The following is a 26,788-nucleotide window of genomic DNA, read 5'->3' as shown; positions in this document are numbered from 1 at the left end:
AGCCTTGAGCATTGAAGCCTCAAGCAAACACCAAACAAGACCACTGCGACAAATTGGCTCGGTATATATTGGGTCTGGATTGCTCAGAAGAGCCTTGTATAGTTATCGTACATTTGCATTCATTGTGCTCTTCCCCGCAGGCGTCATCGCTGACCTAGTCTAACCCTGATCTTGGCTGCTGCTCCGACTGTGAGTGCCTCATTTTGAGCCGCCCCCAGACCCTCCACCCGCAACGTTCGTTCCCGCAGCCGCCTAACCACCACGACTTCACCCTCTCGAGACGCGCAGCTCCTGCCGCTTTAAAGCTGACACGCACTCGCGTATTGCAGAAATCTTCTCCTTCCACAGCGTCCTCCCGTCGACAGCCACGTGTCGCGCACAACATCTTAATGCCCTCGACTGCCCTACTTCCGTAACCTACGATGCCGGCCAACAACCAAAGACCGGCTGCCCAAACCCCGGTATCGCCACGAAGCACATCTAAATACACCAACAAGGATGGTTCAAAGTTCATTACTGTGCCAAAGGGAACCCCCTCTGAGTCTTCGTTGCCTTCGACCCCCACAACTGCCAAACCAAGCGACCCCCCACTAGACGTTTCCAATGTCGACAATGGACCTGCTCCCGCCATCAACCGCAAGAAACAGAAGCGTAGACAAAAGGCCGCTGCGAAAGCCGCTGCTCAGCAAGCTGCGAATGGACACATCGACAATGCACCTAGCCATAGCGCTGGTGCGGGCTCTATGTCCGGCCGCGGCCCCGCTGACCACGAGGAAGTCGAAAGCGACGATGAGTTTGAGTACATCCTGGAAAGCGAACTTACAGGGCCTCCTACGAACGGTCACCCGCCCTCGGATTCTAGATCTAAGAAGAACCGAAAGAAGAAGAAGAAGGGAACAAATGCCGACCCCACATCGCCAATTCCAGAAGCCCTCGAACCTGAACCGCATCCTAATCTATCGCAAGGCGCTGGCATGTCACGCGACAAGATATGGAGTACGAGTAACCAAGAAGAGCGCGAACGCATAAAAGCATTCTGGCTTGGATTAGGTGAAGATGAGCGGAAATCCTTGGTCAAGGTGGAGAAGGATGCTGTTCTCAAAAAGATGAAAGAACAACAGAAGCACACTTGCAGCTGCACTGTGTGTGGACGAAAGCGGACTGCGATTGAGGAAGAGCTGGAGGGCCTTTACGACGCCTACTACCTGGAGCTTGAACAATTCGCAAACCAGGGCGAGGGACCACCGATGCTACCATCGGCCCGCGATTTCGCTCTACGACGAGGATTACCATCGAGCTATACCAACCGACCCCCCTCCCGAGGCCGGATAGTAGAACATGTGGGCGACGACGAAGACGAGGAGGAGCTGGAAGAGGTCTATAGTGAAGACGAAGTGGAGGACGACGATTATAGCGACGACGAACCTCCCGAAGAATTCCAAACCTCACACGAGCGAGACGTCGCCGATTTCTTGACGTTTGGCAACAGCCTGCAAGTCAAGGGTACGCAGCTCCTAGAATCACTTCTCCGCAGATATGGTAACATGGACTTAGGTGGTATTCTCACCGTGGCGGATGACCTTCTTAAAAACGACGGCAAGCGTTTTATCGAAATGATGGAACAGCTTGCAGAACGTCGGATGGCAAGAGAGGAAGACGCTCGCGAACACTTTTCACGAGGCTACGGTCACCCTGGCCCTAATGGCTCATACTCCAACCCTCATAATCCACCCCCTCCTCCTGAAGAAGATGAGTACGACGAAGAAGAGGACGAGGAAGAAGATTATGATGATAGCCAGGACGAGGAGTATGAAGAGGAAGAGGTATACTCAAACCCGTCTGTGATGCCATCCCAGTCCCATACTGAGTGTTGCTGCCAGGACCAAATGACAGAAGAGCAACGAATGGAAGAAGGCCGTCGCATGTTCCAGATATTCGCCGCTCGCATGTTCGAACAACGAGTTCTCTCCGCCTACAAGGAAAAGGTCGCCAAGGAACGTCAACAAAGGCTACTTGAAGAAATCGAAGCAGAGGACCGAGAGTCTGAACTCAAGAAAGCTAAGAAAGCCAAGGATGCGCAGAAGAAGAAGGACAAGGCTGCTCAAAAGAAGCAAGCATTGGCGGAGGAGAAAGCGCGGAAAGAAGCCGAGAAGGCTGCGGCAGATGCTGCACGGTTAGAAGCTGAAAGGCAACGAGTTGCTGAACAGAAAGCCAGGGCTGAAGAGAAACGAAAGCAGAAAGAAGCGCAGAAGAAGGCCGAGGAAGAGGCACGCCTACGAAAAGAGGCAGAGCGACAACGACGACTCCATGAGCAACGCGAGAAACAAGCCGAACAAGAACGCAAAGCTCGAGAAGCTAAGGAGAGGGAGAAGAAGCTCAAAGAGGAACAGCGACAAAGAGACAAGGAGGCTCGAGAGCAGAAAGAGCGCGAAGCCCAAGAACGCAAGGATAAACAAGAGCGCGACAAGAGGGATAAGGAAGCCCGTGCCGCCAAGGCTCAAAAGGATGCCCAAGCCGCTCGAGAGGCCAAGGAGAAGTTGAGAGAGGAGAAGGCAGCTGCTCAAAAAGCGGCAAGTCACCCATCGCAACCTATCCAGATCCCGAAGCGTGGCTCACAGCCTCCGGTACCTACCGCTCTACCACAGCATACTTCCAACCCAGCGAGTTATGCGTCTCCCAAGATACCAGTCGCAACCCCCGTGTTATCCAAGGCACCGACTCCGATCCGACCCCGAACCACGTCTCAACAGCAAGATGTGCCATCGCAGTCAGCCACAACTTCAAGTACAAGTCAAGACCCCTCACCCCACTCAATGACACCCCGTATGAGTCCTGGGCCGATTGGCCAGCGCCATGGAAGTGCAAGTACGCAGCATTCTTATTCTGTTTCACCTACGAGTGGACAACCAAGGATGCACGGACAATCTCCCTTCCAGATGCCCCCGATGGGCATGCAACCACCCCCTGGATTGGCTCACCATCATCCACCACCACCAGGCTTCGGGAACCGTATGCCTCACGAGGCCATCTTTTCAGGTTTCCGACACAGCCCTGGTGCTATGATGCCCCCTCCTGGTATCAATGGACCACCTCGCGGATTCCCTGTTCCTATGCCCCCAGGATTCTCACAGCCTGTTGATCAGTTCGACATGGGCGGATTTCCATTGCCGACAGATCTGCCCCCACCTTCGCATCACCGCCAGAGTTCACTGCAGTTCGACGCGCCCCCGACTCCATCACAACCCATAGGACGACCGGCACCTATTGGACGACCAGGGAGCCTCAGCCAAAGTCGCACATCTGACGACCAAGAAGATGAGACTGCGCATCTAGGCAGCCGAGCTCTTCTTGAAGATGACGAACCTCTTGCAGCTGAGATCAATCCAGGTAGCCTACGAAATCAGCCTCCAGGACCGCGCGGCGACTTCACCACAAGCCCTTTCTTACCTTCGGCCTTTCCTCTGGCGCACAACCCTTGGGGCCCACCTGCTGTTGGCGGACATCCTTTGCCCCCTCCTGGGTTTAACAACCCTGGATGGGGTGCACCGAGTGTACCTCCTGGCTTTGGTATGACATCTCCAATCTCTGCTATGAGCTCTATTCGAGCTCCCGCGCAACCTAGGTATGTAACCGTTCGCGCGATGCTCTGCCAAGCTTGCAAGGAATTGGCCAGCTCGGGAGACTCAGAAGGTTACATCGACATTGCAACACTCAAGTCGAGAATTGATGCGATGTCAGGCGACCACAGCATCTCAGAACTCGATCTGTTGAACCTTTGTGAGACGGAGGGAAATCCGATCAACGGAGGTGGCACGTTCGATATCCGGCGTGATGCAGCAGGCCCAAGCAAACATACTGTCCGATGGGAACCCGATCTGAACGATGGGCTCGTCGGACGACATAGATCCGTTGGTGCTCCAGGTGAGATCGGAAGTCCTTTGATGGGCCAAGCAACACTTCGTGGGGGACTGTAGGACAACCCCCAGAGGGGCAGGGCGAGTCAACGGACTAGCGGCGACTCTTTGTCTATCAGAGATCTGGTGCGTGGCAGCAGTCCACTTGGTGCAATTAGCAGTGACAGGAGTACTCCCTCCATGCACACAAGAGGTTCGTCGATCGTATCCCACATCGGCCCACTAGACCTTCAGGGGAAAGGTTCAGTGGCCAATTAGTTTACCTTAGGCTCATGCGTGCATCTCATACGTGAAGCAGAGTTGGTCCATCTTGAGGAAGCCTTGAAATCTCACACTTTATGGAGGCATGTCGCAGAGAATTGTTGGAAGATCTAACATGGATACCCACGTACGATAATGCGCTGCCGAATGAGGCAGTTCGCAAGGAAGGATTGGGAAAGACGAGTGGCGCGAAATGACCGCTGATCTCAAATGAAAGAATCTTGTTCGAGTACCAGATAATAAGCATTTGCTCCGGTGTGGGCTATTGTACTGTATGTGATTTGGCTGTGAATGTATGATATGTATGGAATCGCCTATTACATGCGACGATGTCTGCGATGAACAAGCAATTGGAAATAAGCGCTGCGACGGCCATGTTTGGCAGATCAACTTTCGAGGCGCTGAACTCGCCGACCGAGCAACACGCCTTTCCACCCGTTACGACTCTTGACTTCATGTGTAAGTTGCGTGCCGCATGGGACCGTTACAAAAAACCACAACGGGCAACATGTGAACGGCCAAATGTACAAAATGGAAGTACACGTAATACTTTAATTCAACGTCTAGCTCCGTCCCCGTTCGTAAGGTAGATAAAATAGATACATTCGCACTCCAATAAAGTAGCAGACTTTATCCTTTCCCATTGCTCCGAAATACTCAAACATGTCATGTAAGGTTTGTTCCCCCGGGCCTGATATCAAGGTATCAAAAAAAGACGTTATCCATGGCTCTGAGGGTTTTCTAAGCCTCGGATGTTTTCCCCGCGCTGGCAATCACACAGGCATTATAAAGATATAGAGTGCCGGAAACAAGACAGCCCGCTGTCGTATCGAGGAAAAGTTCAGTTTGGGTATGGACCCTCTTCGAATACTGGCTGCAGCTGTCTTGTTCCCAAAGCTCTCCCCCGACGGGACCGTTCCGCCTAGATTCGGTCCTGGAAGGGGTTGCCGCCACCGGGAGCGGACTGACCAGAAGCGTTGCGCACAAGAGGCTGGCGCTGAGCAGCGCGCTGCTTCTTTGTGGCGGCACGGGCAAGAGAAACAGCCTCGGCCTTGGCGACAAGGCGCTTCTGCTCCTTGCGGTCACGGCAGCACATGAAGGTGAGGTAACCCAACATGGCAGCGGCTGAGGCGGCAAAGACAATGGCGATGATGATACCAGCGGTGTCCATCTCCCTCTTGGTCATGCAAAGGTCCTCAGCAGAAGCGTCGAGTGTGCAGATAACAGTGCTCTTGCATGTGCTGGTCTTGATCTCGGTGCTGTAGCAGGTGGCAGTCTGAGTCTTATCCGAAACGGTCTCAAGATCGCACTGGCTGGTCGACTTGCTGAAAGTGTCGAAGCAAGCCTCTCCTCTCGAGGTGTCGGCACGCTTCTTGAGCTTGAGCTCACCGGTAGGCTTGGGAGCATCGGTGATGCCAGCGGCCTCGGGAATCAGGGTCGGCATGACAGCGGCGTTGTAGCGCTTCTTCAGCTCGCCGGCCTTGGCGAGTTCGGAGCATCGCTCGATTGTGTAGTGAGCCTCACGGGCGGCATCCTCGTCGGAGCAGCCGGCAGAGCTGTAGCAGGTCTTGAGGGAAGCCTCGTCGGTCTCCTTGAGCTTGGAGAGGCAGAAAGAGAGAGCACCCTTATTGGCACAGTCAGCAAAGGCGGCGAGGTCCTCGTTGTGGTTTGTGAGACATTCTTGCTGGACGGCAGCGAGGGCGTTGCCAGCGAAGAGGACGGCAGTTGAGAATCGCATATTGGAGGTGAACGGTTTTGTTGTTTTTTTCGACGGGGTGAGGTGGCGGTCGAGAGAATGCCCAGCAAGCTCTTTTAAGTGTGTTGTCGGTAACGAATACGGTCCAAGACACGCACGCTCAATCCTGAAAAGGGGAGGCGGTTCTGATGGTTGATGGGGATGAAGAGAGAAAGGAAACAAGGAAGAGGAGGGAAGAAAGAAAGCGAAACGAAGCAAAGCGAATGGGAAGGGATTATCCGTCCGTTCTATTGGGCTGAACCTTGGAAGAAAAAAGCAGACGGGCTCGCAAGTCAGAGGCAGGAGCCAGGGGAGGTGAGGCGGCCTTTGCTTTGGGGCTGGGCTTTTGCGTTGCTTACTGGGCCTGGGAAGAGAGGGAAGAGAGCGTTACAGTACGGCACTGGCACTGTTATTATTATTATGGGGATCTTACAGCGTGCTTGTGCTAAAAAAAGGGGAGATGAGGAGACGGATCCTTATGAGCCACAATGGGCTAAACCAGAAAGGGGTTAGATGGAGAGAAGAGATTGAGGGTCCTTGGTGGGTAGGGTTGAATTGCATTGGGGATTGGAGATTGGCGTCTTTGTTCGCGATGTTAGGGCTGTGTTCGAACCACTGGGAATGTCTTCAACGTGAAGGCATGCATCTCGAATCTGATACTGAGTATATATCCATTGGTGATGACAGACACGTGCAGATGCTGCCTCTTCAAGTCCAGCTGCAAGCCCAGGATGACGGCAGATACACTGCTGTGCTGATGGTGCAGGCATGCAGTGGGAACTAACGTCCATCCTCTGTTGTAGAAAGAAATCCACTAGCCATGAATAGAACTGGCTGGGCTGGGCATGCAAGACAAAGAGAGGCTGTAGATGCCAACATGAGACATATCTACAGTACTGTATAATTCTTAGTATAAAGCACCAATACTTGTATGAGTGCACCTCGCCTTGGTGACATGTTGCTATGGTATTTCATTCTACTTCTTAACTGAAACCTGGGACGAACCCTTGCGCATGAGTACAGTAAGCACGAAGAAGCCCGCAAGCGCTGATTCAAGTGGCTGAAATGGCGGATTTCCAGCTCGTTCGCATCTAACGACATGGCGGTGCAACGACCAATAAACGACATGGGTTTTACTGGCTGGTGTGACGACGGTTGTGGGGTGAAGGAGAATGATAGACATTGACAACAATTGGTTTCATTTCTCGATTGTTTCAGACTGAACTGGTCAATTTGGAGTCTGGCTGTTTCCTGGGAGAAAACATCAGACGACCGCCCTAACAAAAATGTCCAAGCATTGATCGGAAAGAATAATTGTTGTAAGGAAAGAATTGACCTTGTATTGGCGGTCAGAAATTTCATGCTTACACTGCCTCTGCTTACATTCATGGGCTGGGCTGACTGGGTCCATTGGGATGCGCAAGCTGAAATGGGTCCCTGTCGCGCTTCCCGAAGCCTCTCAACGCCTCTATCTCGATATTAAAAGGCTTGGCCTACCCAGTCGCGCGTCAACGTCAATCATGATACTCTCCGATGATATTCAATTGTCAGGATATACGATCGGAACAACCCGAATAGAGGTGACCACCTATTCTTTCTACAGTGCAGAATGGTGATGTTCAGGGGCTTAGTGGTCAGTGCCCTGCACCTGAGGTTGACAGCGAAGCATTAAACCATAAACCTCATGCCAAGACACATCATCGCTGTAGACCCGTACAACCAAGAGATGTTCGATCAAAAAAATATCCGAGATCTGAATGAATAGAATGTCAAACCCCCTCCTTCTCTTGCACACGCACGTCATGCTTCCTACGTTTGTTGAGCAGCCAATCGAAGTGAATCTGGGGAATGACCATGTGAGTCTACGTCATCAACTTTTGGGCTTGAGCTTCCTGCTTTCGCCTCGTGGTAATACATCAAGCTTTATGTATAAAAGCAAGCAATTCGACCTCAAGTCTCTCCCTCTTGTTCTATAACTCCACTGAACTCTACCGATTTAACTTCACAAAACACCACCTAAAAGAAACCTACAAAACCACACATCATGCCTCTCGTCGTTCCCGGTATCAACTCAACTTCTGGCGACAAGGCCGAGGAATGGACCAACAAGCTCGTCGGAAAGAAGCTTTCTGATGAGGAGTCATCCACTGAGACGGTAAGCTTTCACCTTGCACATCTCATACTTCCTCCGTAGAAGCACGATGCTAATGTGTCGGGACATAGGTGTTTGCCAAGCGAGACCTCCCCCAGGAGACGCGTGTTATCGAGCCCGGAATGATGGTCACAAAGGACTTCAAGGAGGATCGACTCAACGTCCACCTCAAGGATGACGGAACTGTCTCACATGTTGTCAAGGGATAAATGGTGCTGCATTTACACGACCCCTCCCTTCATGCTTCATTATGGGGCGATAAGTCAAAGGTTTAATGTACGGTAACGATTACGAATGGGAACAGGATTCGCCCGCAATAGCAAAGGCGCAAGATAATAACAGAATCATAAATTTCTACTGCTAAATCTACCTCGTGAATCCGTTTTATAAGCTGCTGTGTTGTGTCGTGAATGAATGCCATCGCCAAGTAGAACTGGTCTACCTCCCTTATTGCATCTCGAAATTTACCCCGCCACGCCCGATGCCGCGGGGCACTCGTCGACTTGACTTTTCCCAGCTCCAACTGTCCACCCCACCAAGACCCGACTCTACATAGTTTCGACGAGACTTCATTTACCCTTTATATATCTTCTGTTCATCAGCGCTTCAGACATTTCCTTTACATCAACTACTTTCCATTCTTCCCGGCACAGTCGTTAGACCGCAATTATGTTCAAGAAAGAGTACATGCCCCGCGATCAAACCTCTCAAGCTGGTAGCTAACCTCATCGCAGAATCCAGCCTTCGCCCAAGCAGAAGCTTAAGTCGTCCGTCCAGCGATCTCTTCGCCAGAACCTCCTCGACACATACCCCCTCCTCAACCCCTACATTGACGAGATTATGCCCAAGAAGGCTTCGCTCTCAAGCATGAAGCTTACCGACCGCAACACCCTCTACGTCCTCGACTCGACACCTATCTTCTACCAACAGGACCTCACAGGCATCCTCATTCCTCACCTGCGCCTCGTCCACCGATTCCCTCAGGCCTTCCCTAGCATTCGCATTGACCGTGGTGCTATCCGCTTCGTCCTCTCCGGCGCTACCCTTATGGCCCCTGGACTTACCTCTCCCGGTGGCAGACTACCCGCCGATGGCTCACCCGAGGGTGTGCAAGAGGGCAAGGAGATGGAACAGAAGATGGAAGACGATTTCCGATGGAGCAGAGAGCTGGTTAAAGGCGAACCTGTGGTCGTCATAGCCGAGGGCAAGGAAGAGGCGTGTGCCGTTGGAACACTTGTCGCAGGAACGAAGGAGGTCAAGGCCAAGGGCAAGGGGCCTGTAATTGAGGACGCGCATTACCTGGGCGATGGGTTGTGGATGATGCCCACCGAGTAGAGATATGGAAAGCGGCTCTGGGTTTGAGGTTGGAGTCAACCCTTGTGATACCAATAAACGAATGGAAGAGAGACAGAGGAAAGCGGCGAAATTTGTCGGGCCAAGTCAAAAACGAAAGTCAGAGTAGCGAAGACTTCAATGAACTACAATAGAAATTACGAAAATTTGAGCGCTCGGATTCGCACTTACTCTGCAGTGAGGATGCAGCTCTTGTCTACCGCACCGTCGCATCAGGGCAGCCTCAGAAATGGACGCTAAATATGAGAGACGAGATGGGTTGACTGTTCTTTTTTTGCCAGTTCAGATCAGTATTTAGACCATTTATCCTCCTAGTTCTAAACCTTAGAGGAGAGTATTGTTAATTCCCAGTAGTGACGTTGACCTAGTGACCCTCATGTAAGCAGACTCCATAGTCCCTTGATCCTTCGCGTCCATTTCTGGCATCTCAACTCGGAACCTCGACTACCCAACATCTCGCCGGACCACCGACTCAGCCCACCTACGCACTGCATCAAAAATGACAACCTTTTCATCAATACCTGCCCACATCCTGGGTGCCGCATGCGTTGGCCGCGGTATAATGGCTCTCTTCTCACCACGAGCAGAGTACGGCCATGTTGGTCTTCTTCTCGAACCTGGCAAAACACCCACTGAACCCGGCTTTGTATCGCCGCTCATGTATTTCAAAGGCCTGCGTGAGATCTCCTATGGTGCAACGTTGATGGCGCTTCAATGGCAAGGAAACGAAAGCGCTGTGACGGCTTTCTCAGCTATTTTGTCGGTTGTGAGAATTGGCGATGGGCTAGTTGTTTGGATGAATGGAGGTGATGAGCTTAGGTACAAAGCTGCTGGGCATTGGATTACTGGGCTTGGATTCGTTGGATGGGTGCTTTGGAGATGGAGTTACTGAGTGGTTGACTCTCCAGACGTGTTGCGTGCGGGTCGTGGTGGTGAATTGGTGAGGAGTTCTTCCTCACGCCTTTGCCGATCCTCCCCCCGTCCGAGCCTTCGACGTTCTTCTTCTCGTTCCGGCTCAGAACCTGGTATCTCTGCATCCTAAGCAGAGACGGGAGAGGTTGGCGGAGGAAGAACTCCAGCACCGCGCCGCTCAGGGGTTGGGCTCTTAAGCTCTGGGCTGGGGGAAGGGACCGCGACCTCAGACTCGTACCATTCGTCCAGTCGCTAGAAAGATGTTAGGCAAGGATTTGACTTAGTGATGTACTTACTCTGTGCATCGTGCTATGCAAGTGTTTCCGGAAGTTGGTCAGCTGAAACTCATGCCCATAGAATGGGCACCGGACAACCCGACAAACGATTCGGCCCTCAAGGGACCAATCTACCTCCGAGTTTGGGAGGGAAGTATAGTAAGGGCCTTGATGGATCTCACGACTCAACTCGCACAGCCTCTTCTCCTTCACGATCTGCAGCTCTTGCAGCTCTTGCCCTAAACTACTGTCAGAAACACTAATTGGAAGTGAAGCGTAAAGAACCCAGTTGGTATGTAAAAGTGACTTACAGGGGATATCGGGGACCGGGGGCTCTTCCTCTGGAACAAAAAGTTCCGGCTCAGGCTCATCGATGTCCATGTTTCCATCGTACTCTGGCCACTCCCACTCAACAGATGCAGTTTCGGACTCCATGGCTCTCAAGGAAATTCGGAAGGGGACAATGGTACGGAGAACAGAGAAATAGAGGGTTCGATGTGCTAGAGAAGACACAGCGGAGGTAGAGCAGCTGTGTGATGAAAAGTGTAAGTTTGTTGAGTACGCTTCGCAGGCAGCCTCAGATGTGTCACTGTCAAAATTTAAGTTGCGGAGGAAGAGCTCTGAGATTTCTCTCCTGGGTGGGCGCCCAAGGCAGTACTCCAATAGCACGTGTCTGGGAACCGGGGCGAGTAATTTAGGGAATAGGCAGGGAGACTCCTTCCTCAATAGACAATAGATGAATCAGTCGCGAAGGCCTGCGAGCGGGACTCTACCAGTAATTGGAAGCTAATGACTACCCGTCCAAGATAAAAACCATAAGTCTAGCAGCCGTCTAAGATCTTGGCCTCAGTTGACCCAGAAGAAAGAGACAGTGTATAGGCAGGAGAAAAGGGACAATGCTACATATACATAGGTCACGACATTCATACGTCTGCCAGAAACAATTTCTATGATGGATCATTTATTGGTTACGGAGTGATCTGAGTACTCGAGTATTTGGTTTCCCGTTTCTCGCTTGATCTGAGAATGGAAGTTGATCTTGGGTCTCCAGATACACAAGAACGGTCATAGGAGAAATAGGATATACAACACCCTTATGTTAGGATATATCAAAGTACCTGAAGAAACAAACACAGCGAGTTGTTCGACCAAGTTCTCGCTCTAGCAGATATCAAAGAGCAGTGCTTGTGAAAGTCACCGGTTCCCATGACTTCCTGCCTGAAAAAGAAGCGAGACCTTGAAGGAGGAAATGACTTCTGTCTAGTCCTACATCTACATGTCCGGTCATCAGAAACTCTGCAGTGACAATCCATCAGCTGGGTTCCTTCGTGCTTGGTTGGCCTCAGTGACTATCAGAAAACTCGATGGTCATCAAGCCACCCCTTTCTTTTGTCTTAGTTCCGGGCAGATCGAGGGCCTTTAAAAGAGAGCTTGGTAGTCTCGCTATGGATATAAAAGGTCGGACGATAGCTACGAAATTCAATTGTCCGGGTATTTGTCTGGCTTATTTCGAATCTGTGTACGAATACGCAAAAGAGTACTTTGGCACTTCTCGCATAAATTTCCCATGATCCGATCCCGTATGAGTTATCTATTGTAGTGCCTCTAGACTGCCGAAGTGAATCGGTGCTCAGAATCACGAACAGGACTTTAGAAGATTCTTACCTAAACGCAGCAGGCTTCTACCTCACAGGCAGCATCATTCGTTGTGGAAAGATTGACGCATGGGCTGGCTCACTCAGAATTGTCTCAGTGAACCGAACCAAACATTCTTTATACCTTTATCATCTATATCTTGTTTGCGTATAAACGAAATGAGACCCGATGGCTTCTGTGATCGAAAGTTGTGGTAAGGGACAGCCACTTGCGGTCATGGTTGTGCATGACAATCTGCAAACAAAAATGAAGGATTAAAGTCTCACAGATTCCAGTGACAACAAAGCTGAAAGTACGACTTAAAGCGAGGCATTTAATTCTCATCAGAATAAATCATATGGTTTGTCGGATGAGTGTAGTAAAGTGTTGTTGCGTCTGGAACCTAAAAGCGCCATTCTAGAAACCTCAGAGACGTTTTGGGTATATAATTTACAAATGCTCACTCGACCTCAACAAATCCCCAGCTACAATTGGCTCAGCCAGTTCATCTTCCGTAGTATAGTGGTCAGTATGCAAGCTTGTCACGCTTGAGACCCGGGTTCAATTCCCGGCGGGAGAGATCCAGCCACCTGCGAGTACGCAGGTTCCATTTTTTGCATTATTCTGCAGATGGTTGAGACTTGTGCCGTAGCTTTCCTTTTGCGCGCGGTAACCGTTGCGCTTTGCTGATCTTGCAACAGTAATAAGAACCCCCAGCGCAGGTTGCATTAGAATGAATGTCACTAACCTATGCTAGCTACGGAACGTTTTCCAGGGTCAAACTGCGCTAATTACCAGGGCGATCGTACCTGGAATGGGAAGATCGATATTCATGCGCGGGTTGTCCAGAATAGAATAAGCTTTGCTGGACGCATGAGACGAAATAGCGTAGTTACCTTATGCCAATTTAGAGAAGCATTTAGATCATGTTACTTTATTTTTGTAGCCTAAGTTTTAGTGTGCTACTCTTTTGTTACCAACCTGCCTGGCAGTGAGTTGTAAGACTTGGACTGCGCGTTGGCATTGCCAGCACATTATCTATAATTCAGGATTCAAGAAAGACTGTTGTTTACATTCACAAATGATGAGTAACAAGTGTTTTTGCATAATCATGCAATTGTCAAATTGAATATGTACTCTATATCAATGTTCTCTACTGAACCAAAACATGACGCCAATATATGCATTGTGAAGATCACGCCGAAATCTCAAAGATCTCGGAGACGTTAAATAGAAGTCGTTCTAAGAAGAACGTTTCGAAGCTTCAGAGCCCAGAATTTACTGGCCCTGCTGGGAGTAGAGGCAGCCGACGGGCTCGTCGACCTTGGAGGTGACGATGGAGGCGGCAACACAGTCCTTGTTACCACCGGGGTTGTAGACGTTGCTGACCCAAAGGGTGTAAGAACCGTCCTCCTGAGGGCAGGCGCGGTAGTTGACGCCATCGTACTGGAGGAGGCCGTCCTTGTTGATAGCCCACTTGTTCTGCTCACAACGGGTGCAGAGAGGCTGAGCACCAGTTCGGTATCCCAGGAAACCCTGGCCCATACCGCTTCGGTCAGTGTACAGCTGTTGACGAGGGTTGGAGCGAGAGTAGAGGAGGAGTTCGCCGGTCTTCTTGTTGAGTGTGAAGGTGGCGTCGTTCTCCTTGGCGCCGCGGTCACAGCTGGCGCCTTGGTTGTCGAGCTTGACAGCAAGGCCGTTCATGGAGGCCTGAACAGGCTGGTGGTGAATAGGGCTGGCAGAACGAAGAACAGTGCCCTTGAAGGTAACAACATCGGGGTTGGGGGCGGCGGCGGCGAGGCCAGCGAGGACGATGAGGTTCTTGAACTGCATGTTGGCGGTTGTGGTTGGTGTTTTAATTAAAGAATTAAAAGTGGTTTTTGAGTTGTAGTTGTAGAGTGATTGAGATGATTGTGAGTGAGTAGTGAGTGAAGAAAGGTAGACTAGAGGCTGATGTTGTTGGTCTTATATAGATGTTGAAGCTGTTCAATCCCGTCATGTCATAGCTAGGGGATCGGCCCCGGCAGTTACCTCACAACGCCCGACGCTCCGCGGGCGGGGGAGCTTGGAGGCGCAGTACAATCATTGCATTGCAATGAGAGTAATTGCCATCCATGATCTCAATGTTGCCCTGCGGAGACCGTGAATACGAGATGGTGGATAGGCCTCGATGGGGAAGGTCTTGGCTGGTGGACCGTGGTGCAACGGTAACCAGGGCCCTCCCAGCTAGGCGAAAGGACCCGACTGCAATAAACACCTGAGAACCTCGCAATTACACACGTTGAAAATGTCACCGCATTGCATTGAGCTCCTCAAGACGGCATGGCCGAGGCTCAAGTTTGCTGGCGGCCCCTGAGAGCTCTGAGTGCTGGCATGGCATGGATAAAATTGGGGACTTCATGCCAGCGGCAGCCCCAGATTTTTCCTTGAAAGCTATTCTTAGCAGCACCGACTTTTCTAGAATCGGTCTCTGTCTCCCTAAACTTACCTTAACTTGGGTAGTCTACGGATACCTTAACTTGCCCCCTACTTGGCAATAGACGTCATAACGATCAAGACAGATCAAGCTAACAAGAGCTTTGACAAGACAAGTGCCGCAACACGGACAATTAATTGATCTGAATAGTCAGTCGTAAATGCACAGCTAGACAGCATCACCAAAACATTCATGCAAGAATGGTTTACTATAGTAAATGTTGGGATAAAAATTGGGGGCTGTATCTGTTGATCGATCGGGCGACAGAGTCTAGGTCCAGGTCCAGGTTCTCCTTTTTTTTTCCTGCCCATCTCCACGATCCGGGTCCATCGCTTCATCTGGAGTCCATCCGAAGTGACTAATGATTAATACCTTGTGTTAAGGGCCCAGCATTCTACGGTGAGGTCACTGGAGACCGCCAAGATGGTTAACGGCGGAATTCTTCTTTCTTTTTCGCCTCTGGGCAAATGTAACAACGACGATGATCCAAGGAAGAGAGGTATCCAACTATGGGCGGTGTCTTTATGCCTTGGTCAGTTAATGACCTGACGTTGACATGAATTATGAATCGACAGGGCAAGATACAAGGACGTTGGCGGTGGGTCAACGGGGTTTCAGCTATAATGCGCCAAAATAAGGAAATCATTCGCCAGGTATTTTTTATCGTGTTTTTGTCCAAGACTTATTATGCAGGGTAATTTATGTATTTCAGGCACAGATCTGCATAATCCAAGCATTTTAGTTCAGAAAATACGAGAAATGGGCGTCGATCTGTCCGTATTCAAGGACAACAGTCCTCTGCAGGCCTCATGATGTTCCAATTGCAAACACTCGTTGAATGATTTGTCTCTCCAAGAAGAAATGATAGTCGATCCATACATTGGTGGTATCTGCAGGGTTCGAATATAGTCAGCCGTATATTGTTGTCGACTGGAATAGTATTAGTGCTACCAGCTAGCGTTGGGATAACAACAACTTATCGCGGAATTATGGATTAATCTCAGTTCGTGATCGTCAGTAACGTTACTGGCCAGGCCCACAATCTCACAATGACCTCACTTGCGAGGATACAACTCCAAAACAGACATCGAAAATGCTCTGCTCCAGGGTAAGACCATTGGCCTTGAGAGCTCTCTACTTCACAACACTATCAAACATCGTGAGACCATGTCACGCTCAAGGCATTTCTCAGATCGACAACCTAATTCCCTCATACCAATTCTACTCCAACTTCACCTCATCCTTGCCTCCAGCCTACAAAACCATCAAAGTCATTGGCCGAGATGATATCGAAAAACTGTACCCTCTCATCCTCTCGTACATCACCGACCCAAACAAGGCAAACTCTCTGCGTGAGGTCATCGTTGACACATATGCTTGGCCACACTATTATGCCTGTCTTCACGACGAAAGCGATGATCTCGTCCGCCAAGAGGGTGGCGAGGAACTAAACGAAAAGCGCCCCAATCGTCAACTAGATCACGAGGCTCACTCGACCCTTGAAAGGCATGTTACTTCTCTTGGCCTCGGAGATCCATTAACGACTAAGATCGTTGAAGCTTTGACTTGGAAGAAGAAATATTGGTTGGGTGAAGTCTCGGAGAAAGCAAAGGACTTTGACGACAATGAAAGAGCGTTTGCTGTTGCTGCACTCATCGTTATCTTCTCTCTTTGTGAGAAGGTATCTGTGCTACGTGTAGCTGATTTTCCTACGCTCCTCAGAGAGTATCTGCTCAAAAACAACTATGGAAAACTTAACCGGTTTGGGTTACAGCAGCTCAAGTCTGTTGAATTTTTTAAGGAACATCCTTTGGATAACAGAGTGTACGAGCAGGTGGATTTCCTTGAGTATGTCAGACACTTTGGTAAACTGCCAGCCATGGAAAGTCTAAGCATGGAGGGTGTCATGGAACAAGAAGTCAACGACCTGGTTTCACCCGGAACAACCAATATCAAAAAGATCCATCTAGACCACTCTGAAATTTCAGGTTCGACGCTTAGCAAGATGATCCGCTCATCCAAAGTCCTCGAAGAACTCCGAGTTTCCCAAGGTGGTTTGTGGCACCTGTATTTAGGAGCTTGGAACATGCGGCCTCAAACCGTTGGTAAAAGTCTGCATCAACACCGAAGCACTTTGAAAGTTTTGGACTTCGACGTCGCGGACCTTGATTTTTCGGACGTTCCCTCTTGGGAAAATAGTATGCTTGAGGAGCTTGCGGAGAGTGGCGAGGAGTATTTCAAGCTTGATAAAGAATCAAGTACACTTCCTTTTTGGCAGGAGGATATTCCAGATGATCGGCCTTATGGTTTCACAATTGGTTCTCTGCACGATTTTACCGCCATGACGCACCTGAGCCTCAATCTCAATGCTATGTTCGGAGCGTGGTATGAACGAAAAGAACCTCCATTTCGACTAATCGATGCATTGCCTCCTAATCTGGAGTATCTATGCCTCTATGGATATGTCAAGGGAGAAAACAAAGACGTGGATAGCCACGTGGAAGAGTTGACGCAGCATAATGAGAAGCGTTTTCCTCGTTTGATGAAGATCGAAGGAATAGAGGAGACGGTTCTGGGTGTTGCCAACCTATATCTGGACGATAATTCTCAGATGGAAGATAACCTTTGGCAGTGGCCAGAATTGAAGTTGGAATGGGTTGAAGCATAGTATGAATACGGTTTCAAATGGAGGAAAGGAGGGCGTCGAAATGAGGGCATCACAAAGGCTACCTGAGGTTTAGGATATCATCAAAAGTAGTGTGAAAGGCTCATCTAAACTGACATAAAGTCACTAAATCTATTGTGATATTGGCGGTCAGAATTTCCAATACAATAGTCCTGTGGCGGCTATTTGTATGTAGCTGTAGAGGATGCTTGGAAAGTGTAATTCAAGATGGAAGTATCACTAGGTAGATGTAGAGGTAGTGGCGTCAGTGGTACAGCGACAATGCCGAGGGCTCTTTTGAATTATGGACGGGGCTATGGTTCTCTATCTTATCGTTTCCAATATCTCGGCCTCGATACAATCCTATCATCCTGAAAAGAACCATCATAATCCCCTTGTCCTTGTCCATTTGTAATTCATGGTGGAAATCTTATCTTCTGGTCGTTGTTCCTCTGATCGTGAGCATTGGAATCACAGTGCTTGAAAAGTGTAATTCAAGATGGAAACCTTATTATCAGGTTCTTCTGATCTTCCCATCATCTGTTCTCAACAACATGTAACATATTCTGCCTTAGAGTCAAGCATCCATCACTCCGAAACCGGGTCTATAGACCTGGGATAACCTAAGACAGATACCCCTCTATCCAACCTCTCAGGGCATTCTATTCATAGCCCCGGCGACCAGGGGTCATAATAGATGACCTATTCAGTCGGATCGATCAGGTCGATAGGCTGGTGAGAAGTTTGCATGACGGAGGTCTCTCGGCGAACGTGACGATGACGACGTCTAGTGCTGACAGAGCTGTCGGAGAAAGCAACAGGAGGCTGCAAGAACAGCTGATTATCAGCAGGGGCTTGCCAGGGGCCGGAAACTGTCTCCGGACTGGGCTGTTGGCTGGCCGCTTCGGAATCGGAGGAGTCCGAAGCCTCCCTCATCCATGGGTGCATTCCGAAAGCCGTGAGATCAGAAAACTTCTTGAAAATGCTTTCGAACTTGTGCTTGAGATCATATTCAGCCTCCTGGTACTTGCGAATAAGGTGGGCGGTGAACTCCTGACTGTAGTTGCGAGTCAGATCGCTCCACCACTTCTCCTGAACCATGCAGATGTACATGTCTACGAGAACATCCTGAGAGAGGACACTTCGTGGCTCATTGCTACCCACAAGAACCCAAGCGCGATAGATCTCTTCGGAGCGGAACTTGAAGTAGTCTCCAGGAGCTTTACGAAGAGAGAAAGTGCCGTGATGAGGGTTGTGGTAAAACATTCGTAGCACGATGTAGCGGTACATCGTGTTTTTGATTTTGTCGACCTCGTTTATCATGCCTTGTGCATAGACGAAGGACAGTGTAGTGAGGAGGAGGAGGAGGTTCATTCCATCCTCGTGACCGACGAGACCACTGGGAGTCAGATGGATCTCGAGGAGAAGAGTCAAGACGTCAGCTCCAATATCCGGAATGTTTGAGTGCAGCAGAAACCCCTAGCCTGGCTGACCATCAAACACGTTGTTGAGAATCATGAACTCATGCCCCTGGGCTCTGACTTGATAAAGCTGAGAAGGCCTGAAAAGAAGTTTTGTTTAGTATAGTAATAGAAGAAGAGGCGGACTATAATAGGTGGACTTACACTACGAACAGATCGCCTCTCAGGGAGCGTGACTGAGTGAACTTCTGGGGATAAGCTTCCTAAGGGGGTTGTTAGTACAAGGGTTCAAGGGAGTAGAATCGATGACGGATGAGATCTGTTCCTTACAGCACCCTGTACAGCACCAGGGAGGTGGCAGTCTGGCTCAACAGCCTCTCCAGTTGGAGTGTCAGGCTGAGAAGTAGCACAACTAACTATCGGAATGACGACTCTGTCGCCGAGATGATATCGGACAATAGTCGAGTCGATAATTGGGGAATTAACCAAGGCGTGACCAGACGAACTGCCCGCAAGAGCTGGAGGACTAGGGGCCATATGGCCCTCCCACATAATCTGCCCGAAAGATACGAGAGACTCGGTTGGATGCTCACTGCTGGTAGTGGCCTGGGATCGACGACCGGTGGATCGGAGTTTGTCCTTCATATCGCAGAGGCGATCCTTGACAGATCGTCGAGGCATCTCGACGGCTGCGGACTTGGGTTTCTCCTTGGACTGTTCGTTGGGATGTTCAATGCCTCTCTTCTTTCCAGCTGGACATGGAACGGTGTTCCGTCGAGGAGCTTCGATGCTGTTGATGAAAAAAGGGAGAAGCTGTAGACGGAATGAGTTTAAAAGACGCAAAGGTGAGGTTGACGTCTCGAGCTGCTGTCTCTGGCCAGAGAACGGAGAAGAGAATCAAAGGAGAGAACAGAGATGGCAATGTGATCTGGATAGACCACGAGGGAACGTGACGGGCTTGGAGAGACTGTGGATAGTAAAGCTTACCGGTATTAAGGATCGAAAGAAGGACGGGAAGCCAAAGAGGCAAGAAGGGTAAAGTGGATGGAAGAGAAAGTCAGGGTTCAAGTAAAAACAGTCGATGGTATTTAGTGGGAAGAAATGAGTGCGAACTAGCAAGGTTGGAAGTGAATGGAAGGGAAGAAAACGCACAAACGGGCCGGAAATTAGGGTGACTGGGAGACCCTTTCTCCACGTCTGCTACATCGAAACAATCACTCCAACATGGGATACTGTTCGCATCCCTTTCAGATTTCTTTCTTGTTTCGTTCAAACAGATCGAATCACTACACTTTCTTCACACCTCATTCTTCGATATACAATTCGCCCTCTGGCTCATCACGACGTGGGACTCATCCTCTTTTGAGAGTCAAAGGGTCTGGATTGCCCTGATAGAGCAACATTGATGACCAGGGCAAACGATGACCAAACTCGAACACGAGCCCTGCAAATCTCCGATACACACAATCATGGGACATATTTCGAAACCACGACAGATATCTGGTCAGTAGGATTTAGTCCCACAATTCCTGTGTATTATTTACATTTAACCGTTTTAAAGACTTAGGATAGAGATGGTTTATCTGTCGATATCATGACCTTTCGCCACAGTAAGACTTTGTAGTGTTGTTACCGATACGTCCAAAAAGTAGTCGGTTGGTGGGATAGAGGCGGCAGCTCGCCGCTCATGGATTGAAGTTGCCAGATGCCGGTCAAGCTGAGATTGGCACGAAAACGCCTTGTTACAGGGCGTGCATGAATAAGTGCCGGCTTCAATAACAGACTGTCTGTATGCATTCTGTTGAGTGGCATATTTGCTGGGAGGGGGGGTTTCAATGTCAGCAACTTTGTCAGCACGAGCCTTCCGGGTTGTATGCAGACTCAGGGCGAAGGGCGTTGCAAATGACAGATTGCAGATATTGCAGCAATATGTTCCAGCTGCCTTTATCTTGTCGACCGCATTCTTCTTGTTCTTATTGACTCTATCGCGGTTCTTGGAGTCGTATGCCTTCTTAGTCGCGGTAACCTTAGCCTTGTAGGCCGTTTCATCCTTTGCCCTTTCTTTAGCACGATGTGCTCGGGAGCTGGCATTACCATTCGCAGTTGCATTGGCCCTGCGAGCAGCATAGAGAGCGGCTACCTCCTCAGTGTCAAGTTCAATCCCTCCCCTGACAGTTTCGGTAAGAGAAAGGTGTGAACAGAGGGGGATCCAGCTTAACATCCCTGAGCCTGCCTCGATATTGTCTACGCGGGGACCCTGCCCCTCTTTGCCGTCGACTGTCAAATCCTGTCGTAATCAACCTCCTCGTCCTTGATTCACAGGCGTTCTTTGCCATCTTCAGTTGCCGAACTAGAGCTGCCAGACCTTAAGCAGATTTCACCTCAGTTCGAGGCTGATATTGCTAACGTCTTCGACTTTGAGAGGAGCGTTGAGAAGAGGTCTGCCCATGGCGGCACGAGCCGGAGCTCAGTACTGCAACAGATCTTCGCCATTGAAGTTTATCTCGCCAGGAATTAAGCCTACCAGGCTGGCAAGACTACCTGCTGTTATCTTTCACGCGTAGCCCAAGGTACAGACAGCATGGTAGATCCTTCGACAAGACAATTTAGAGCTAGAGGACTTGGAGGATCAAGGGGGCATGGCTACAAAAAGTACTATCTCCCCATTTAATTTAAATTTGGCTCCAGAGGTTTCTTCTAGACGCATCTTACTCATTAACCTGATCTGTGAATGCTACCTGATTAATTCTCTACCTATACAGTAGCTGCTTTCCATGTCGAATGGCCTGTTCTGTTCATTCACAGTAGGGATCAATGAATCCCGATCGCAAACACGGTCCACACATCATCGTCAGCATGCTCAGACGTGCAACACTACCAGCATTCTCAATCAGGAGAGCATAGTCGGCTCATCCGATATCATTTGTATTTCACCAGAGTTTCTTTTCTACGAATATGGTCCAGCTACGGCGAAATACCCCCCAGCGTCGAAGCATCTCTCCTCAGCAATCACTGGGACCATGGACAAAAGAAAACTGGAATGAAGCACCTGAAAGCCATCGAGGGTCAAAGTACCAAGAAAGACGAAGATCACTCAATGCAGAATCCCAATAGCATGGTCTATGCTTGCCGAGCTAGGGAAGTATCACACGGTCGCTGATGGCCTGGCGAGTCGCTCAGGACCGTTACCCTCGATGCCTTGTTGCAGCGAGGACTCATCTTCTTGGACACCTATCCACGAGAAATAAGACAAACAAACAAAGAACAGTTATTTTCAAATACGCACCCGTCAATCTCGTCAATTAAAAGATCACAAAACCAATCCCACAGCGCAAGGTATTTTTCAAGTGCAAAAACACACGACCCCGTATTCTCACAAGTCATGATCTAAATCACATCATTCAATGGTTTAATATCATATGGTTCATCAAAAATATTTACATTCATTAACTACTTTTTATAAAGCCCCCACCTCTGGGCACCAGATGTCAACCCTAAAAGAAATCAGAAATCCGCAGATCGGTTCCTTCCGGCCTCCGGGATGTTCCACAGCGAGGGACACTATCCCGATGCCGATCGGCTGTTGCTGGCGGGTCCCCCGAAGGACCGGCGCCGAGCCCGGGGAGCAGACGGAGCCCGAACCACCGAAGACCCACCACAAGCGGCGGGGCGGCCACGGGAAAGACCTGCGGCAACGGCGGCCGCGACCTCGTCCGCGATGGACCGGGCGTAAGAGCAGACCCGGTCCATGTTGAACAGGCCGTTTGGTTGCCGGAGCCCGGCCGGCGCTACAATGTTGTAGCGCCCCTCGTCGGCCTCCTCGATGATGATCTCCCTCATGGCCTTGATGTGAAGGGAGCGCATTTGGACAGCCTTTTGGTTCGTTGGCTGCGCGACGGCGGGGAAAATGGCCTTGATCTCCTTGACGATTTCGGTCTTCTGGGTCTCGAAAATAAACTCGCGGAGTCGCTCGTGGTAGTCGGTTTCGATCTTGAAGGTCTCAAAGGCTTTGTCTCTAACTTCCTCACGGGTGGTGGGGACCTTTGAGTAGAGACCTTGTTCACGGCAGCGGGGCTTGAATTCGGTGATCCATTGTCGGTACACGGGTCGGTGGGAGATGCGCTGTCGATCGTTAGATTTAGCAGCGGCTAGGTCTTGTTCGATTGCATAGTCGGGATCCACCCAGAACATGTTGCACTTGGCCACGTATCGGAACATCGATTCGACATCTGCGAAGGGTCTCCAGTACTCGGGAACTGGCACGCCGATAAAGTCCAGGATTTGGTTCGGGACGGAAGTTAGAAGAATCTTGGCCCTCTTCTTGTCGACAATTTCAACCTCGGGAATTCGAATCCACAACCCTTTGTTGTCCACAGTAAGTCCGAAAGGTTTGATGATAGATCCAAGGAGCTGCCACATATCGCCATGAGCTTGATGAAATCGAAGGTACTTAGCCTCCTTAACGTCGAAACAGAAGTGGACGTCGACCTGGATATAGGGACCGGACGGTGGGCCTGAAATAGAGTCTGGGAATGCGGATCCAGTTTTCTCCTGCAATTGGAGTTAGCCTATGGTAAGCTTATTGTAGGTTCCGTAATAGCTTTACCGTCTTGCTTTTATCGCCAGTGCCATCTGCAGCGTTCTGGTCAGGGTGACCGAGCTTGCTAATAAGGTGCGACAGAGAAGAAAAGGAGGCTAGCCAGACAGTTAGTCACGGTAAGCCATGAATAATGTAAGACACTTGACACTTACGAGATCGCGGAAGGCGTGTCTTGAGCTTGCTTTTGGAAGACCAGGTGGAGTTCTTCTTGCTGCTAGATGTAGGTGTGCACGGGAAGGTTCCTGGGTCAGGGCTGGGGGAGAAGTTTGCTTGCGAGCTTTGACCTCCACCAGAGTTGTCTTCATTCAGAGCAAGGACGAGAGCAGTTTGACGGGCCGCAGCAAGGGGAAACTGAGAGTGAATGTTAGTTGGTTCCTTTAATGCTATGTGCAAACAAAATCAATAGAAGTTACTCACGATAGTCTTTCCTTTGTCTCGAAGTTCTTGGAGCGTAAGGGGTTCAGCGTTGGAACCGGGTGTTCCATGCGCATCAGACTGAGGTCGCGACACATCAGAAGAAGAGTTGTAGCCAGGCGAGATGGCTCCAAGAGTTGTAGTAGATTGGTTGAGCTCATGAGAATCGTCGGTTGGAAGTGTTCCGTAGTCCTCAGGGTAAGGGAGTTCCTCGGGCCAAGGGATAGCAAAGTGAGCAGCGACGGCGCTTCCTGGCTCGGTAATTTGAGCCTGGGCTCCAAGAAGTTGGTTGACGAGATTGAGGATGCTTTCCTTGCGCATGTCGGAGCCGATGAGGCCAGAGACGATGAGGTCGATGTCGCCGTAGTCCTTCTTTCCAGGACCTTCGATTGGCGTGTCGATCCAGCCGAAAGCTGGGGCAAGAGTGCGAATGAGTTGGTTCTTGACTACAAGATAAGTCTCCATGGGCATGCGAGGAGTCTCCAGAGGAGGATCCAAACGAGAGAGTGCTTTGCCTCCCATAGTGACGGTGGTAGGGCAAGGATACGCGAGTTTGCGATAGTGAAGGAAGCAAGATGAGAAAGACAAGAGAACAAACTTTTGTTACGAGGAATCAAAAGAGAAATGCGATGTGTGTTTGTGACTCCCAAGTTGAGCCCTGTAGATGTTGAAGGAAGAAGAAAAGAATGAGCAGTTGCGTGCTCCGACGCGATATTTAAAGGATGGAGAAACAAGGCAGTGAATCACAGAAGATCAGTAGCTATCTTATAGGATGGTCAGTGCTTGAGAAGGTAGGAATGTGTGGAAAGAATCGAGAGAAGAAGTAACTTACCAGGAGCGCATGTTGGTTGATTCACTGTTGTTGTCAGACGGGGCGAGGAGAAAGGTCGGTGACTCAGCGGGAGCAGCCTAGAATTAGAATGGGAATGAGACGGGCTGCGCATATATCTTAGTGGGTTCTCAAAATGCAGTACCGAGTGTTAGTGCTGCCCACCAATTCAACCCTGTCAGCTATCCTTGGTACCTACAACCACTCAGACACTCCAACATAACTTCATCATCAACAGCAAAAACAAACTTCCTATTTTTATAATACGTTCATCGATCGATATACCGTCAAGATGGAAGGCCTTGACTCGGATGGAGCCACCCTTGTGTTTTTCTTCTTTTTGTTCCTCCTCGCGGTGCTTAAGCTGCACAACGATGACCCCGGTCGAAATCATTGGCAGGTTCCACGTCTCTCTGGTGTCGAAGAAGAGGATGAAGATGACATCTAAAGAAGTCCTTCTATGGGTCTACCTCTCATAGAGTCACTGGTGAGTGTGCTGGCTCAGTCCTCAAACTTAACCCTCAACGGCTGAACTGACTTTGATAATCGCAGTTGCCCCCCTGAGCGGCGGCACGGTACACGTTTCTTTGATTCCAGCGATAGCATAGTTGACTGAATTAGCTCTTCCAACTATGTTATAGCTGTTAGTGAGTCTCTCCCATACGGGCTGAGGGGACTGTATAGTCCTGAGAGCGGTATCCGCCTGGAAGCTGGGTCGGATGAGGTGCGCCTTTCTTTCCTTTCATCCTTGTCGGAGAAAGATGCTAACTAAATTCATAAGGGATATAATAGAAGACCACGAGAATCGAATAAAAGAGGCTATTAGATCCAACTTGCAATTCCCACGGTGTCCCCAGTGCAAGCCCGTACGGCGGCCCATGTTGCGGAATGTGATCCCACCCTAACGGGGGACTCTTACTTGTACCTTTTGTTTTCAACTGGCCGCAATAAACTCTATCTGGCAGTTCAACTATCTTTACCATAAAATTATAATTTAGAGTAAATGTTACGCTAACCTCAGGTCTTTGCAAGGTAATCAGCTTTTGGCGTAATACTGAACCACTAATAGGAACTTTGGCTAACAAATGGATTCTTCTTGGGAATACTTAAAGGATACAGGGGTCTAGTTGGATTAAAACCTCAACTGGCTTACTTGGTTTCCCTTCCGAGAAACTTTCTCAATCGACATCTATTACTAAATCGGCCAGATGACTCACTCCGAAGCTCGCGAGCCATTCCAATTTGAGCACTATACTTCTGAGCTGTGGTATATACTGGGCAGCTAGAAGTAGGAGCCCAAGAACTCTGCAGGCCGGCCGATAGAAGTAAGGATGCCTTTTCTGGCCTCTTTTGTGGAAGGCGGCTAACATCTTTCTTTCAGATCATACACGATAGCCCTCTACCTACCATCGACATAATTATTGCCCTCTATCTAGGGCACACCCCGAAGCAACACACTACGACAGCCGGCCAATGGGAACGCCTTCTTCCATATCGATCCTTCCAGCGTCCACTCCAATCACTGTTAGTTTGATATTCAGGGCCGCTGGTAACGAAATGGTGGCCACTGGGGGGATGACCACGGGAGCGACAACGTCCGAATGCTTGAGCCAGAGTTACATAGAGACAGCAAGGTGGCAGTAAAGAAATACAAAAGCAAGAATTTGTTCCTAATCGCCATTGGTTACCACTTATCGTCTAAGCACGTATCTTCTTCCAGGGGTTACAAAACGGAACGCTGTATCAATGTCTGCTCTCTCAATTACTCTATCGACCACCCGACTGCGAAGCAAAGCGCTACCACACTGCATTGCCTGGAGGTTGTTGGTACGGGAACACTTCGTGTTGACTTTGAAGATCTGCCCTGTCGACGTATACGTGCCGCCGCTGACAGAAGCGCTTAGTTGGGACCTGTTGAAAGTCCCAATCCTTTGAACATGTCTTCTGCTTGTCCTTTTGTTGGTAGCTTTCGATGTTTGCATCCACTCGCTCGCCGGCCCGGACAAGACTCTCGTGTGGAAATCCTGAGCCGCCATAAAACTTAAAGTCATAACCCAGACCGCAAGTAAGGGTATCGCTTAAGCCAAGGAACCCAGGACGTTCGTGTAGAAATCCTGAGTTGCCATAAAACTTAAAGTCATAACCC

The 26,788-nt window shown here is 49.8% G+C and overlaps 10 protein-coding genes across 10 annotated transcripts; 5 read left to right on the top strand and 5 right to left on the bottom strand.

Moving 5' to 3' along the window:
* Window positions 1-422: 422 nt before the first annotated feature.
* FIESC28_01681 (uncharacterized protein) lies at window positions 423-3,974 on the top strand (the record flags this gene model as incomplete). The annotated part of the gene is made up of 1 exon (XM_031155831.1): window positions 423-3,974. The coding sequence occupies one exon, from the start codon at window positions 423-425 to the stop codon at window positions 3,972-3,974; it is 3,552 nt and encodes a 1,183-aa protein (XP_031020034.1).
* Window positions 3,975-5,097: 1,123 nt separating this feature from the next.
* On the bottom strand, window positions 5,098-5,913 carry FIESC28_01680 (uncharacterized protein; the record flags this gene model as incomplete). The annotated part of the gene is made up of 1 exon (XM_031155830.1): window positions 5,098-5,913. One exon carries the CDS (start codon window positions 5,911-5,913, stop codon window positions 5,098-5,100), a length of 816 nt encoding a protein of 271 aa, XP_031020033.1.
* A 2,041-nt stretch (window positions 5,914-7,954) lies between these two features.
* FIESC28_01679 (uncharacterized protein) lies at window positions 7,955-8,271 on the top strand (the record flags this gene model as incomplete). The annotated part of the gene is made up of 2 exons (XM_031155829.1): window positions 7,955-8,065; window positions 8,134-8,271. 2 exons carry the CDS (start codon window positions 7,955-7,957, stop codon window positions 8,269-8,271), a joined length of 249 nt encoding a protein of 82 aa, XP_031020032.1.
* A 460-nt stretch (window positions 8,272-8,731) lies between these two features.
* FIESC28_01678 (uncharacterized protein) lies at window positions 8,732-9,397 on the top strand (the record flags this gene model as incomplete). Its single annotated transcript, XM_031155828.1, has 2 exons — window positions 8,732-8,745; window positions 8,797-9,397. 2 exons carry the CDS (start codon window positions 8,732-8,734, stop codon window positions 9,395-9,397), a joined length of 615 nt encoding a protein of 204 aa, XP_031020031.1.
* A 517-nt stretch (window positions 9,398-9,914) lies between these two features.
* On the top strand, window positions 9,915-10,307 carry FIESC28_01677 (uncharacterized protein; the record flags this gene model as incomplete). Its single annotated transcript, XM_031155827.1, has 1 exon — window positions 9,915-10,307. The coding sequence occupies one exon, from the start codon at window positions 9,915-9,917 to the stop codon at window positions 10,305-10,307; it is 393 nt and encodes a 130-aa protein (XP_031020030.1).
* Window positions 10,308-10,453: 146 nt separating this feature from the next.
* Window positions 10,454-11,037, bottom strand: FIESC28_01676 (uncharacterized protein; the record flags this gene model as incomplete). Its single annotated transcript, XM_031155826.1, has 3 exons — window positions 10,454-10,579; window positions 10,624-10,841; window positions 10,914-11,037. 3 exons carry the CDS (start codon window positions 11,035-11,037, stop codon window positions 10,454-10,456), a joined length of 468 nt encoding a protein of 155 aa, XP_031020029.1.
* A 2,478-nt stretch (window positions 11,038-13,515) lies between these two features.
* On the bottom strand, window positions 13,516-14,070 carry FIESC28_01675 (uncharacterized protein; the record flags this gene model as incomplete). Its single annotated transcript, XM_031155825.1, has 1 exon — window positions 13,516-14,070. The coding sequence occupies one exon, from the start codon at window positions 14,068-14,070 to the stop codon at window positions 13,516-13,518; it is 555 nt and encodes a 184-aa protein (XP_031020028.1).
* Window positions 14,071-15,806: 1,736 nt separating this feature from the next.
* On the top strand, window positions 15,807-17,381 carry FIESC28_01674 (uncharacterized protein; the record flags this gene model as incomplete). The annotated part of the gene is made up of 1 exon (XM_031155824.1): window positions 15,807-17,381. The coding sequence occupies one exon, from the start codon at window positions 15,807-15,809 to the stop codon at window positions 17,379-17,381; it is 1,575 nt and encodes a 524-aa protein (XP_031020027.1).
* A 699-nt stretch (window positions 17,382-18,080) lies between these two features.
* On the bottom strand, window positions 18,081-21,248 carry FIESC28_01673 (uncharacterized protein; the record flags this gene model as incomplete). Its single annotated transcript, XM_031155823.1, has 6 exons — window positions 18,081-18,820; window positions 18,872-18,939; window positions 19,004-19,062; window positions 19,130-19,612; window positions 20,580-20,967; window positions 21,181-21,248. The coding sequence occupies 6 exons, from the start codon at window positions 21,246-21,248 to the stop codon at window positions 18,081-18,083; spliced, it is 1,806 nt and encodes a 601-aa protein (XP_031020026.1).
* Window positions 21,249-22,360: 1,112 nt separating this feature from the next.
* FIESC28_01672 (uncharacterized protein) lies at window positions 22,361-24,335 on the bottom strand (the record flags this gene model as incomplete). The annotated part of the gene is made up of 4 exons (XM_031155822.1): window positions 22,361-23,350; window positions 23,406-23,494; window positions 23,552-23,750; window positions 23,817-24,335. The coding sequence occupies 4 exons, from the start codon at window positions 24,333-24,335 to the stop codon at window positions 22,361-22,363; spliced, it is 1,797 nt and encodes a 598-aa protein (XP_031020025.1).
* Between the last annotated feature and the right edge of the window lie 2,453 nt (window positions 24,336-26,788).

This window comes from Fusarium coffeatum, assembly GCF_003316985.1.
Source record: "Fusarium coffeatum strain FIESC_28 chromosome Unknown BRIP53273_contig_40, whole genome shotgun sequence".
In the NCBI taxonomy this organism is placed as follows: Eukaryota; Fungi; Ascomycota; class Sordariomycetes; order Hypocreales; family Nectriaceae; genus Fusarium; species Fusarium coffeatum.
Note: the sequence above shows the minus strand (reverse complement) of the source record. Positions and strands in the feature narration are given on the sequence as shown.